General features: G+C 39.4%; 1 protein-coding gene across 1 annotated transcript in view; it reads left to right on the plus strand.

The window, feature by feature from the left end:
- Window positions 1-15,573, plus strand: part of LOC150086110 (apolipophorins-like) — a 103,630-nt gene that overhangs the window by 59,527 nt on the left and 28,530 nt on the right. Inside the window, exons 21-25 of the mRNA XM_090374376.1 lie at window positions 4,043-4,220; window positions 8,945-9,096; window positions 9,316-9,502; window positions 9,635-9,819; window positions 12,466-12,686. Coding sequence (XP_090230502.1) covers window positions 4,043-4,220; window positions 8,945-9,096; window positions 9,316-9,502; window positions 9,635-9,819; window positions 12,466-12,686 — 923 coding nt within the window. The remainder of the gene's footprint in view (window positions 1-4,042; window positions 4,221-8,944; window positions 9,097-9,315; window positions 9,503-9,634; window positions 9,820-12,465; window positions 12,687-15,573) is intronic.

Below are 15,573 nucleotides of genomic sequence, written 5' to 3' on the forward strand. Positions count from 1 at the left end.
ACGGACATGTGCAGTTTTCCTCCAGCGCTTGCCGAGACATAAAATGATTGTCTCTAAGATGGGGTGTAGTCTCATGCCTTTGCAGCGGTTGATGGCTCTCGAATTGTTCAATATATTGAGTGACTCTAACCAGAGGCGGTGACGAAAGTGCCGAGAGCGGTCTATTATTTCATAGTCTCGCTTGGGATTGAGGTCGTGGTGGGTAGTCCAGAAGTGCTCTGCGATTGAGGACTGGTCGGTCTCAGCAAGGCGAATTGCTCTGTCGTGTTCTGCAAGGCGGTCTTGAAGACGTCTCGAAGTCTCTCCTATGTAGCAGCTGTCACAGTCTTTGCAGGTTATGCGGTATATTACACTGCTGCGTAAGAGAGGGGTGATAGGGGTCTTTACACTGGAAACTAGACAACGTAAAGCTTCTACCAGGCAACTGCTTGCATTTTATGCGGTATTCTCTGAGTATTTTCGAGATCCAGCCTGAGACGCCTGGATAGTAGGAAACGTAGGCGGTATGTATATTGTCCTATGTTGGTGGTCTCGGGTGGACTGTGAACAATAGGCACTTGTTTAGAACGTGCGTTGGGTAGCCACAATTGATTAAGTCTGTCCTCACTCGAGAAATCGCGCTGCGCCTAGCGTCATCTGTGCTGGAATGGCTCCAAGCTCTGGAGAATAGAGTGCGGGCAGTGCTGTTGAGATGACTGGGGGGGCATGGCCGGATCTGTAGTTTGTGAACTGTCCGCGCCACATAGGCTTACGGTATACTGAGGTTTCCAGATGTGGGCCCACGCGTTTTACTAGGACATCCAGGAATGGGAGAGATCCGTTAACCTCTAACTCTAGAGTGAACTGAATGAACACAGACAGGGAATTGAGATATTCTAGCAATGCTGTTTCAGAGCCACGTTGGATGACGGTGAAGGTATCATCGACGTATCTGCACCATGTTGTAATAGGTACTGGTGGGTTCAGGAATATCTGTTCTTCCAATTCTTCCATGGCGATGTTGGCTACTACGGAACTAACAGGGGCGCCCATAGCAGTGCCATTTACTTGCTGGTATACGGAATCCTCAAAGGTAAAGATGCTGCTTGACAAGCACAGGTTGAGAGCGGTACAGATGTCGTTAGTAGACAGTGATGTTCTGTTTGGAAGGTTTGAGTCATTCTCAAGGGGCCTCTTGGTGCAGTGTACGACCTGTTGGACAGGGATCGATGTAAATAGCGACACTACATCAAATGATGTAGCGTTGTCAGGAATTGAGAGCTCTTTAATAAGGAGAATGAATTCGTCGCTGTTATTGACGGTGTGCGTGGTATTTCCTACAAGAGGTGAGAGGAGACGTGCAATACACTTGGACAGTTCATATGTAGGTGCATTGCAGCAGGACACTATGGGTCTGAGAGGAACACCTGGCTTGTGGATTTTTGGTAATCCATAAAACTGTGGCAGTTGGCAGCCCGTGGCATGAAGAAGTCGCCGAGTTGGAGCAGAGATTTTCTTTTCTTTAAACCATGCATGAACAAGTTTATTGACGCATGACTCCAGATGTTTTAAGACCTTAATGGGCGGATCTGTCACAGGTTCATATACGCCGGGGTCTAGTAGGAGGGCCAGGGCTTTCTCTCGGTAGGTTGACCGGTCTAATACGACAGTCCGACGTCCCTTGTCAGCGGGAAGTACGACGATGGTGTTGTCCTTTCTTATAGAGGAAAGGGAGGCGTGCTGACGGTGGTTAAGGTTTGAGCAGGTGGGCCGTGTGCTACGGAGGATGGCGGCTGTTCTGAAACGGATTTCATTAGCAGTTTCTTCTGGGAGGTTGGTAATGCTTGCTTCAACTCCCATAGCGAGCTGTGTGATCAGTGGTTTCGATGGCACGACGGCGAACTTCATACTTAGTTACCTTAGACAAAAGAAACTAACCCGAAGGATACACGCAGTTACAGACACAAATATATTGACGCCTTATAGTCTTAGTTGTACTAATGCCTAACTCTCACACCTAGCCTAATCATTTTGTGAAAGTCATACATAATTTTACAATTTCAAAATGCAAGAAAATATGGCCACATTAACCTGATTACTGAACAGAATAACAACTCCTCTTATTTCATCGTAGTTATTTTATGTAACTCGCGATATTATTTTAAAAGATTTTAATTAACTTGTAAAAACTAAAGCAGCATTTTCTAGCAAACAAAATAATGTTGTTGTTGTAGTATTAGGGTTTTAGGAGCATTAGAACCTAAAGCCATATTTCTCCGTATATACTGTCTGTAAATTGCGTGTGTTCTGAGGTCGATTTTCTGTTGCTGGACGAAAACCCCAAGTTCCCGGGGAAAAGAACCATTCTACTGTCGCCTGAGACCGATTAACTCAGCCACGAATGAATGAATGACTAACTCAGCCACAAAGCAAGAATGATTGAAATTTTTGTAAATATTTTTAACTCATTATGAATCTAAGATTAACCTTATGACTAATTCCATTCCAGGGGTCTAAGTAATTGAAGTGCATTTAAAGCTTCATCTTTTTGGTCCAAATGATTAAAAAAAAAAAAAGAGACAAAAAACAGCTGTCAATATGGGCCACCCGAGAATAACCTCATCTACCCATGTGTACTATATTCATAAATTGCGCGTGTTCTCTGATCAGGCCGGAGCAATATGGCCTTAGTTGCTAATACTCCTAAAAAACCAAATAACAAACAAACAAACATCTGATCGGGTTGCCTATTTTTCTGGACGAAAAACCGTGCTTGCGCGGGGGGGCGAGCCCTTGCTATTCTCGCCTGAGCCTGACTAGCCCAGTCAAGGAATGAAAAAGCCCATAAAAGTTTCTTGTATCTTTGATGGAATCCAAAAGGTAAATTTACCTAATATACCTAATGAAACAAATGGCACATATGAAAACCTATTAAATATGAATATCTCAGAAAATTTCTGAATCCTCTCGACATGCTGGTTATTACTATAGAAATCCTACTAAAAATCTGGACAACTCATTTGTTAAAAGTACTCGTACTTTTATATCTCAATAATGAAGAGTGCCTATCAAGCTTTTTAAAAAATTCTTCGTAATATTTTTTATCGTAATTTTTTCAATAAATATGAGAAGCACAACAGCTGAACAATTTAGAATGTGCAGATATGAGTTATTTATCATTTACTGGAATAAGCTTGATCAGTTAAAAATGCATGTACACTACATTATAAGTTTACTAAATTAATCTGGACTTGTGACAGTAATATTATAAGCATACTTTATTAAGAGAAGTTACATTTGTCACATATTAAGATAAGTTTTAAACTTTTGTTATTTTTAGACAGACTTCAGAATACCCTTAGACGTCAAAGCAATTCTTGCTCTTAAAGTTTAGGTCTGACACCTACAGAATAGCATTATGTAGTTTCCCAACAGAGACGGCAGGTTGAAAATTTTGGCAGGAGCCTTTGTAAATTAATCTTAGTCTGGGAAAATTATTTAAAGATGGCGCGTACGTTTCTCAGATTTGCGAAAATATACTTTTCCTGTACTTCTTGTCCAAATCTTGTGCAAATTTCCTGAAATCTGCATAGAGGTTTTCAACAAGATTTAGCGACTGGCGTAGAAGGAAACTATTTGAGAGGCTTTTGAGATTTCACTATTATCTAGAAGTTTCGCTTTTTAACTTTATCTTGTTAGTTTATCATTTATTCTGATAGAAATAACGAAGTAACTGCCGTTACAGCCTATTTTCTGAATAAGCTGTGCCGTTCGTTCATTGGCAAGGCATGCTGTTAATAAGACAGGTTGTATAGCTCTCTTTTTGCTAGGGATATCGCAGAAAAGTCACTAGTTCGATTAGTTATAAAATGCTATCCTATAAAGATTAAATTATTATGTTTATTATAAAATTACCTTGTTTGTTTAGGTGAATTATAAATCTAACATTTCTTACCTCTACCTATCATTTAAATTAAACTGTCATAGACAAAGTTAGATCTGGTAGATTAAGTGAACTGATATTGTTATTTATTAAACACTCACCCCTTTATTTTCTTTTAAGGATTTAACACTGAAACTACTCCGTGATCAAGCTAAAGTTCCATCAACGAATCCTTTGACCTTGAAAGGAGAATTTGAATATTCCAATGATCCCAACGAAAAACTCACTCTTCTGATCGCTAGGGAAGTCAATGCAGCTAACACGAACAAATCCTTAGCAATCAACCTTTTCCGTGGAGGTAAGGAATCGTATTTTAAATTTAATTGGATATAAAAAGGCCTTGACAGGCGAAACAAATATTACAATTATAAAGTTTTTAAAAAAATTAAAATTCATACTTTTATTACTAAGTTTTAATAAAAGTGTATACTTTTATTGAAATGAACTGAATCACAATTCTATACCACCTGTACATTGAAATATCGAGGGTAAAAATGTCTAGGTATGATCCCCCTTCTTCAGTGTCATAAACGTTACGTGTCCTTCACTTCTTCAGTGTTATATGCAGTTCATAGTCAAGGCTACAAATACCAGACATTATGTAATACTAGAGGAGGCATGTACAGAGTGGCTATAATTTAAGTATCCCTATTCAGAGCTCTCTGTAGCTCTAAGTAATAAGCGGAATGCCACCAAAATTAACAAGTAAACTATTCAAGGCATGAGGAGAAGGATCCCGTGGGGGGAAAAAAAAAGTTCCAAAATCTGCGGATAAGGGATTATATGGCGCCGTACAAGAGAAAAGACAACAAAGTACCAATAAATAAATAACTAAGACTTTTCCTCGGCGGGGGGGGAGGAATCAGTGCTGTCTCCTTCCCTCTCCACCAACCCTTATCCTTCTCCTGGTGGGGCACGGGCCTGCCTCACTGAACATCCTGGGGCCGCCTTCTCTATTGTCCCCATACTTCTGTCTTTTCCCCCAGTTTTCAATCCCCCGACTCTTCCCCCAGTCTCCCCCCCCGCCTCTGCCTAATACGCCAGCGTATATCCCACACAAACTGCAAAAACTTCATTTCGTCCAAATTAAACCGCATAAACCTCATTTGTCTTTTCTAGCGCTCATCCATACCAGGTTGTTGTTTTTTTGTTTTAAAGGCCCTAGCCACCGAAATCTCAAGAAACTAGGTGACAGGACCTGCCAGAGTATATATAACCTACTGGGTTCCTGGTCTGCCTCCACGGATATGTGGGGCAACGTTGGGGCCCCCAACTGGGGTCCAGCGGCTCAACGATCCAAGACCCACACACTTTTAAATCTCTGGCATTTACAACATACTGTAACACACCACAACGTAAACTACGCGGAGATGGGGGAAACCACTGGTGCCGCTTGACCCTAAATACACTTGCACTTACCTAAACATCATTGCTGACCAGGTACAGCCTTTCATAGCAACGGTCTTCCCCTCTGGCGGTGCCGTCTTTCAGCAGGATAATGCACCATGCCACATCGCCCGGATTTTTCGAGACTGGTTCGCGGAACATGCGGAAGGCTTCCAGGTATTGCCCTGGCCTCCAAATTCCCCAGACATCAAACCCATCTAGCATCTGTGGTTTGGGTTGGAACAGCAAATCCGATCTGCGGCGTCTCAACCAAGGATTTTACAGGAATTAAAGGATCTGCTGGTTACGTGTTGGTACCAGATACCACAAGACACATTTAGAAATCTTGTAGCGTCCATGCCTCACCGGAACGAGCTGTTTTCGCTGCACGTGGAGGACCAAAATTATATTAGGTCATTATGTTTTGGCTCATCGATGTATACTGTAGTGGAAGTTTTTTTAAAAAACAATTTTATTATAAAATTATTAAAGATGCACTGCAGGATCATCTAGACAAGACTTCAATAATTCAGATACAGCATGGGTCTCTTCAGGGAAAGTCTTGTCTGACAAATTTGATTGGATATTATGATGAGGTTAGAAAGGAACTGGATGCAAAAAATAATTTTGATATCATATACTTGGATTTCAGGAAAGCTTTTGACACTGTTGCGCATCGAAGATTACTGTAAAAATCGGAGCGGTATGGTATTAAGGGTAAGTTGCTACAATGGATAAAAGGTTGGTTGAGTGGGAGGAGACAGAGAGTTTGTAATCAATGGACGCTGCTCTTCGTGGACTAATGTTATTAGTGGAGTCCCACAGGGTTCGGTGTTGGGCCCTGGGCCCACTGTTGTTTTATGTATTTGTCAATGATATTGATTTCGATGATACAAAGGTTGGCAGGATTATTAATGACTGTAATGGCAGTGTGCTACTGCAACAGGATCTAGAAAATTTGGGCACATGGGCTGAGAAGTGGCAACTGAAGTTTAACATTGACAAATGCAAAGTACTGCATATGGGTAGCAATAACCGAAGAGAAACGTACCAACTGTGTGGTACTACACTTAGGGTGGTAGAAATGAAAATGATCTGGGAGTAATTGTGAAGTCAAATAGGAAATTTTCTGAGCAACGCAAACAGGTTGCCAGAAATTTTGCTAGTAGGGAAAAGGAGCTGTTATCCCTTTGTATAAGGTAATGGTCAGGCCACGCCTTAAGTACTGCGTACACATCTGGAGGCCCCTCATTTTAGGAAGGATATAGAGTTGCTTGAGCGTGTACAGAAAAGAGCAACAAGATTGGTGAGGGGAACGAAGGGGGTTCTCTTACCAAGAAAGTAAGTTCTGCAAATTGCAGCGGCTGGAGACTAGGCACCTGCGAGGTGATCTGAGTGAGGTGTACAAGGCCTTGAATGGGTTGAGCACGCTGAATTCTGATGGGATTCTTCCGCTTGCTCAGATTACGAACCTGAGGGGGGCATAAATTCAAATTGAGTAAAGACAGTTGTAGAATAGATGTGAAGAAATTTGACTTTAGCCAGCGGTGGTTAATTGCTGGAATAAACTTCCATCTGTCGTTGTGGAAGTTGATAGCTTAAATAAATTTAAGGAGGAACTGGACAAACTATTAGAGGAAATGGTTGTGTGAATTTTTTTTTTTTCTTGGCTGATGCTATATAAGCTCATGCGCTTGCTTTCTTGCATCACATGCCTCTATACTACTACTACAATAAGGAAATTAGTTCGATATTTAACCACCAGGCGGCTAGTCGATTTTTCATTCCAATAAAAAATAATCAACTTTTGAATTCGTTATAAAAAGGAATCCTTCTGCAATCGGAGAAAAATGATCTTATTCTTCGTTCTAATGATCTTATTCTTATTCTACAGCCTAAATAATAACCTAAATAATAATTTTTAGGACTAAATAAGTCCTAAATAATAACCTTTAAATACATCAGCAGTAATTAGGAGGGAGGTTTGAGTTCGCGAGGAGGCGGAAATAATCATTAGAAGGAACGAGCAAAAAAATCCGTAAAATGTATTCATTTTACCTAAAAGAACCATTCATTTTGTGCATTACTTCTAATTGGCCCACTCCTTCTTTTTACCCTTTATCAGTCTCATGGGTAGATTGGAAATCTGACGCCTTGGTCAAGTTCGTTTTAAAATGTTGCCTAAAGATAAATCACGTTTAATGGAACTTTATTACAAGAATGGTTACTGTTATTGCAGTCCTCAGAGCGTATCAAAGACAGAAAAATGTCTCAAAGCCTCCTTGGTCAAGAAGAACCGCATTAAATATTGTAAGGTATTTTAAAGAAGACTACCTACCTCCTAATTTCAGAAGTGATCTTAAGAGGTAGTCAGCATCACAAGAATTCAAAGATTTTGTGAAGTACAACAATAACAAATCTTGCATATTTGAAGTACGCAGTTCATCAGGTGGTAGCGAACATTCCAATGAAATTCTGAAGGCGGTGTAGAGAACACTATGCCCTATCTTGAATGCTTATTAAAAGTATTGGTGGGCACGTCAAATGTTGATGTTCAATAAACATTGGTGAAAATTTTATCTGTGGATTATTTTTCTAAATTAATCACTGCGCGCCATCAGTGGTCAAATTTGGAACTATTTTATTGCTTAAAAAACACTCCCACATATAATGAATGCAATGAAAAATAAGTATTTTGACCTGAGTTATTATAGTGCAAGGAAGCTACAGTCTTTTGCCGCACTGCCAAAAAAAAAAAAAAAAAAAAAAAAAACAAGTAGATAAGAAAGTCCAAATTATATGCTTCACTTCTCACACAGGTACTCAACTACCTGCGAGGGCAACTTGTTCCAGTAATCAACGACTCGCTGGCTAAAAGAAAACCTCTACAATCTAATCGAAACCTCAAGCCCTGTAATCTGAATTCATGATCCCTAGTTTGGAAATGTTTAGAACAGTGAGAATTCCACCTTCACTCATTTTACTAATCCCTCTCAGATGCTTATAAATCTCAATCGGGTCGCCTCTGAGGTGGCTGGTTGCCAAGCTCTGTAGCCCACATTTTTAAAAGTGGAGAAGGCCTTTATAATCACCCTTTTTAATTTACATCGAGAACTGTTAAACTGAAATTTTGTTAATTGCTAACATCAAATCGAAGTCTACACTTCTCTCTGAGATGGCAGGTATTCCAGAGCGTTTGTAACATAAAATACATCATAAGACGGGTACGGCAAAGTATGCAAAGAAGCAATCCGTTTATAATACTTAATATTAACAATAATTATAATAATTTAATTAATATGAACAGAAAGATTATTCTAGTAATATAATTGTATTCTATAAATACAGTTTATGCTGTAATGTCTTACAAGCCACGCTCTCGCAAGGACATCTGTAGAGAGTTTTAACACGACATTAGAGCCTCATCCCTAGTCATTGCCCTCCGAATCTAAATATCAGGCTGAATGTCATTCAGTATATTTTATCTTAACATACCCGTTCACAGTCGACACGGAACAGGTTAAAGATGTCGAGCATATTGTATGGGAATATGCCTGACATTTCTTTTTGTGTGTCTATGAATACGTCAACACTAGCACTTACTTAACTTTTTCTTTTCTTTTTTTTTTAATTTAGACAGACGTTTGGATATGTCGCTGAAGCTTCACTCTGGAAATGATGGTAACAGAATCACATATGGATACTTGTGGGAATGGATGACAAGATTCGGAAAGAAGACGGTGAGATATGCTCTGCTGGAAGGTTTTCCAGAGGGCCTCAACTTTTGGGTAGGTATTATTTTAAAAGAAATACTCGTATGCTTAAATATTCTTTGAAGTGTAGTAAAGGTTTATTATGAATGAAGCAAAGTTCTCCTAATACGTAAAAGTTTTAAAGTTAAGGTAAAAAACTTGCCGTCGGCTACAAGTCGTTGGAAATATTTAGTGACTACTAATATGAATTAATAAATTTCTATGAACATTAATGTGCACTCTGTTAACTTTTAGTATCGTCGCCCGGGAAAAGCTATTGATCTTCTGTACAAAATAAAAACAGTCGAAGAGTCCGGCAAAGTAAAGTACCAAACGGAAACTGATCTGAAGGTGAACGGCCATGACACTAAATTGAAGGCTTCAGTTGATAAGCCTAACGTGAAGGGTACTTGTGGAGATGCGTCCGTCTTTAATGAGAGAGGTATGATTCTGACTTCTTTCTGTTAGCAAAAAATTACTGTTACACTTACGCATAAACTGCAGATGAATTTTTTCCTGAGATGTTTCAACCTGACTTGCAGATATTTATTTTTATTTGTTTTTTTCCTTCCAGGTGTTCTCGTGAAACACTATCACTACTGCACTAATTCCACTGGTCGACCAGTGCTTGCATTTGCCATCGATAACTTTTCCACGGGAGATAAAGTTACCGACTTATCCATAACACTCTCCGAGTGGCAACCATACCTCTTCAATCTGCACCTCCACTGGAACCCCGCAGCTGCCGGCATTGCCATGGTAAGCACAAAAAGTAATACTGCACAAAGTATCGAGATAACATTATGATCGCGATGTAAACCTTAATTTAAAGATTTGACTATTTAATTTATTCTTTATTTATTATCAATTCATTAATTGTTTAATTAATTCATTAAAAACACCCGTTCTATTTTGTACAAGTAGGCAGTAATATAACTTGTAATATTACAAGTTATATTACAATAATATAACTCGTAATGAACAAAGGTACATTGGTACTAACATTGTACGTAGTACTAATATATAAATTTTTCTTGCGAATAGTGAATGAATTACAAAAATATAATACATTTTCTGTTTATAGTCCGGGGAGACCGCATAAAATCAGAGGAGTTCACAAGATACACGAATACAGAAACATCACCGTATTTAGTAGTCATTCAACCGCGCACATGCCTGTATGCCCACGCGCTTGACCACTGGGCTACTATAGCCATCGATATTCGGGTATTTTTACATTAACAATAACTTGTTAATCAGAGATTACGATTCTCCCTAAATTTAACTAATTTATTTATTTACAAATCTGGAAAAAACAGGAGCGAACCCTACTATTTACAACGCTCCTAGAATTAGTGTATATGCAAGAATACATGCACATATCCTTGCTCTTAGTTACCCCCTAACACAGCCTATGTGTTTATTTGTTCCATGAACCACAGCAGCGCCGAAGTTCAAGACACCTTGCTTTCCAGGCTGCTGCATGTACCAATGGTAGTAACGAATCGCACAATTAAATTTCCACCAAAGCAAGCAATTATCAAATTAATTTCAAATTTACTCGTCAAAATTAATTTAAAAATGTTTAAGATTAAATCCAGCAGAACTCATAAATCAATTTTGATAAAAGGATGACAAATATAGATTTGTCATCCTTTTATCAGAATTGATTTATTTAGATTAATTCCCCTGATACCACATAAATTTAATAATAAGTAAACATGATTTAAACTTATTATTAAATTTATGTGGTAAATTTGCCACATAAATTTAATAATAAGTTAAATTATTTAACTTATTATTAAAGGGATTCGAACCCGCGACCTTTGGGTTGCCACGCAGGCCCTTTACCCACCTGGCTAGCCCGATCGGCACATATAAAGTGAAAGGAGAATAAAACATTAAGGCATATTAACATAATTTATTTATAATTAATAAATGGCTTGATTTTTTAAAAAAAGATAGGTGAAACCATTTAAATCATGGTTACTCATTATTATTTTGGTATGGTATCAGGGGAATTAATCCCCCAGATACCATACCAATCAGGTGGTAATAAATAAATACCACAGACCAAAAGTGGCGCGTGCCGATGGTTGGCCATTCCTACCTTAGGCTTCTTCGTGAGACATAATAATAGGAAAACCGGAGGTTCCTAATTTTATAAATGCGAAATGTACTTGCGGCACACTGTGGAAATATGGAGTTGCAGATACCATACCCCCCAGATACCATACCAATCAGGTGGTAATAAATAAATACCACAGACCAAAAGTGGCGCGTGCCGATGGTTGGCCATTCCTACCTTAGGCTTCTTCGTGAGACATAATAATAGGAAAACCGGAGGTTCCTAATTTTATAAATGCGAAATGTACTTGCGGCACACTGTGGAAATATGGAGTTGCAGATACCATACCCCCCAGATACCATACCAATCAGGTGGTAATAAATAAATACCACAGACCAAAAGTGGCGCGTGCCGATGGTTGGCCATTCCTACCTTAGGCTTCTTCGTGAGACATAATAGGAAAACCGGAGGTTCCTAATTTTATAAATGCGAAATGTACTTGCGGCACACTGTGGAAATATGGAGTTGCAGATACCATACCCCCCAGATACCATACCAATCAGGTGGTAATAAATAAATACCACAGACCAAAAGTGGCGCGTGCCGATGGTTGGCCATTCCTACCTTAGGCTTCTTCGTGAGACATAATAATAGGAAAACCGGAGGTTCCTAATTTTATAAATGCGAAATGTACTTGCGGCACACTGTGGAAATATGGAGTTGCAGATACCATACCCCCCAGATACCATACCAATCAGGTGGTAATAAATAAATACCACAGGCCAAAAGTGGCGCGTGCCAATGGTTGGCCATTCCTACCTTAGGCTTCTTCGTGAGACATAATAATAGGAAAACCGGAGGTTCCTAATTTAATAAATGCGAAATGTACTTGCGGCACACTGTGGAAATATGGAGTTGCAAATGTCGAGTCAGTTATTCATTTTATTTATTTATTTCCTTCACTTTAAAATACATGGCCTCACTCTGTAACAGCAATGTGCTTAGACATGATACACTAACAAATGTATATTACTTTGTATAAATAAGTATATGCTTTGTAAAAGACTTTTTAGATCTCTGATACCGAGTTTTTAAGTTCTGTAGTCTATCCTTAAACAAGTGTAGACAAGAACTGCTCTTTTAAGTTTTTAAATTTTACGAACTGGAGCTCATTGGATTGCTTAAAATTGAGCACCCTTCATAACCGTAGCCAAATAGCAGGAGTAACATTATTATATCAAGATATATTATATAAACTATAGTTAATAATATGTAGAATATATTTGTGTTTCCTTAGGCTTCCAGACAAGATTTAACAGTGTTCTTTTTCTCTGTAGATGCACGTCATCCAAATCCCTCATACACTGAAGAATACCAAATTCGATGCTCCAAATGAAATCATGAACAAAAGAATGCTTATTGGGCAATCATTTTATAATAAGGTTGGAAAAAGGGTCGAAGAATTTGTTCAACAGGAATCTAGACAATTAGGAGACGAATTAAGGAAGGACACAGAAGGACTTCGTGAGGCAATCGAAAAGATCAGTGAAACATTGCCGTAAGTAGTTTTTTTTTTAAAAAGCTTTGTAGAATATCCATTTTGTATTGTTGTTAATTATTGTAGTTTCTATGTCCCGTTTCCGGCACTCAATTAGTGTGAATGCCTGCCGCAGGACATGTGTGCTATTTATTTATAAAAAAAACAATTTTTATTATTTATTTATTATTATTATTTTGTTGTTACTCTAGCTATTGCAACTATACTTGGGGGGTGGTAGTAGAGTTAAACGAGTAAACAATCAACAGTCAACACTCTAATATCTTTTTTTTTTATTATTTTTAATGAAATCATCCATACTACTAGTAAAAGAAATTGGAAGTGATCATCAACTAACTACATATATTTCTGTTTTTTTATACTCCGGCACGACAACCAAGTCAGTAGAGTTTACAATAAATCGTCAATACAAATATTTATCGTATTTAGTAGTCACGGGCTTGAACCCCGGTCCACTCAAGGAACACGTGCTATGCACTCTCGCTCCTGACCACTGGGCTACGTCAGGCCTGTATATGTATATACAGATAATGGACAAAAAAAAAAAAAAAAAAAAAAAAAAAAAAAAGGAAAAAAATTGAAACACCAAGGTTTTGCGGAAAGCATTAGGTTTATGCTAAACAGCAGCGTCTACATGCCATTGACGAAGGCATGATACATGCAAATGACATCATTTCTATAAAAGCAAGCCGGACTAACTGCATGTAATTATTGGTACCACGGCAAGAAAAGACTAGCAATTTCTAAAAGGGCATGATTTTGGGAGCGCGTTTGGCAGGAGCTTTGGTCACTAAAATAGCTGAGTCGCTAATGTTTCATGAGGAAATGTTTCAAAAGTCATGGCTGCATGGAAATCTAAAGGCATATATCATCTGCAAAAAGCAACATGGACAGATTTGTGACGTTCGAGCATTAATGCTACGTGCAAAGCGAAACTGGCGTACAACTGCTGATCAGCTGTGCACGATTTCAACGCAGGAAACGAGGGGCCAGTTTTTCGTCAAAAACATTACGATGACAACTCCATAGAGCTGGATATCACTTCACAAGCCACTCATCACACCTGACAACACGCGTCGTCGTGTCCAATGGTACAAATAGCACAAAAAATGCACTCTTGGGCAGTGGAAGAATATAATATGGTCTGACGAATCCACTGCCGTCCTCCCCACACCGAGTGGAAAAGACTTAGAGTTCGAGTCTCATCGATGAAGTGAGGAATTTTTATGGGCCTTTTTCACAACGTGGCTGACTTAGTCGGTCTCAGGCGAGGGTAGCGTGGTTTTTCTCCTGGAAACTCTGGTTTTCCGTCCAGCAAACAGAAAATCGATCAAAGAACAAGCGAAATTTACAGTGTACACGGAGAAATGTGGCCTTAGCCGCTAATGCTCCTAAAACCCTAATACAACAACCAGCGACGAATCCTCCTACACTTTGTTTGTTTGAGGCAAATGGACGAGTGCGTGTGGCGCCAACCGAAGGAAGATTACAACTCTGATTGCTTGTTTCCTACTCTTAAAGGTTCTGGCGGTTCTGTAATAGTGTGGGGTGCTTTCTCGTGGTAAGATTTGAGCGTACTCTTCCGTTAGGAGGCAAGGTTGATGCCAATTGCTATTTAACAGCCTAGAATGATCATCTGCACCCAATAGTCAACAATTTATTTCATGAAGGAACTGTCTTTCAGAATGACAGTGCTCCAATCCTCAGAGTTTGAGAAGCATTAGAATGAACTTTTTCACATACTATGGCCATCTCATTCATCAGATCTAAACCCGATACAAAATCTATGGAAACTTCTGGAACGAAGTCTCAGGCAGCGTTTTACAGCTCCATCGAACAAGCAGGAATTGATAACGTTTCTTGTGGAAGAACGGTGTCGTATTCCTCCTCCTGGCTTTAAGATAGTGGTAACTCTATGACAAAATATACAGGCTACACTGGACTCACGTGGCTGTCCAACACCGTATTAGTGATTTTACATCACTCTTTACATCATTAGACTGTATGTGCGTTGAAGGAGGAAATGACTGTCGCCTTGTCTTGGCGTAAGACATTACGATTATCAGTCAAGCTGGTATCGCGGAGAGTGTTTGTGTAAGATAAAGATAAAAGTATGAACGGATTCACACGTTCTACAGTTTTACAGGAAATTCTACACTTACGGCCGGTTTCTTCTCATGTCAGATATCTGTGGCTCTAGTTTCTCGAAGTTGCCATTCCATGATTCAGGTTCCAGTTGACAATTTTTCACTATAGAAGAAGAACGCTTTATTGCATACAACACGCACATGCCGTACACAATACCCTTCACGGCTACATATATACACTCCAATATATATTTCGATATAACTACTGTACTTATATAACGCACTCTACTTTTCACAGGATCCTACTCCAAAAATGGGCGCTTCTCGGTTTAGCATATGCGGCACACGGGCTCGAACCCAGAACATTTCCCAGTCATACCTTACTAATACCTTTCACACAATTAACAGTCCCTAGACCGACTCTCCAACTCTCTGGGAGCCCCGTCTCCTCTTTAAGGACCCTGTTTTGAAATATCAGACAGGGTCTGATATTTCAATCGCAAGTTTGAACCCTTAGTTCAAATGTCCCCTTCCAACGGCGTGTGACTCGCTAAGTCACGAGCCGTTGTAAGGGGGAAGCTTGGTACGGCGCCACCGTAATAATATTAGTGGCGACGGTACGGCTCGCTCGAGACTCGGCGCGGCTTGTGCTTCCGTCACTTGTCGGTAAATGTGACACGAGTCAAAGGAAATGAGCACTCGGCTAAGTTCCGCTCGTCCAAGCTCGCCTGCGTTTCCCAACAGGTTAGTCTGCCCTTCACTTTGTTTTTAACCATGAATAGGAAGAGTCCAACGAATTG

This window comes from Mastigoproctus giganteus, chromosome 5 (genome assembly GCF_048544385.1).
Source record: "Mastigoproctus giganteus isolate SK-2022 chromosome 5, ASM4854438v1, whole genome shotgun sequence".
Taxonomy (NCBI): domain Eukaryota; kingdom Metazoa; phylum Arthropoda; class Arachnida; order Uropygi; family Thelyphonidae; genus Mastigoproctus; species Mastigoproctus giganteus.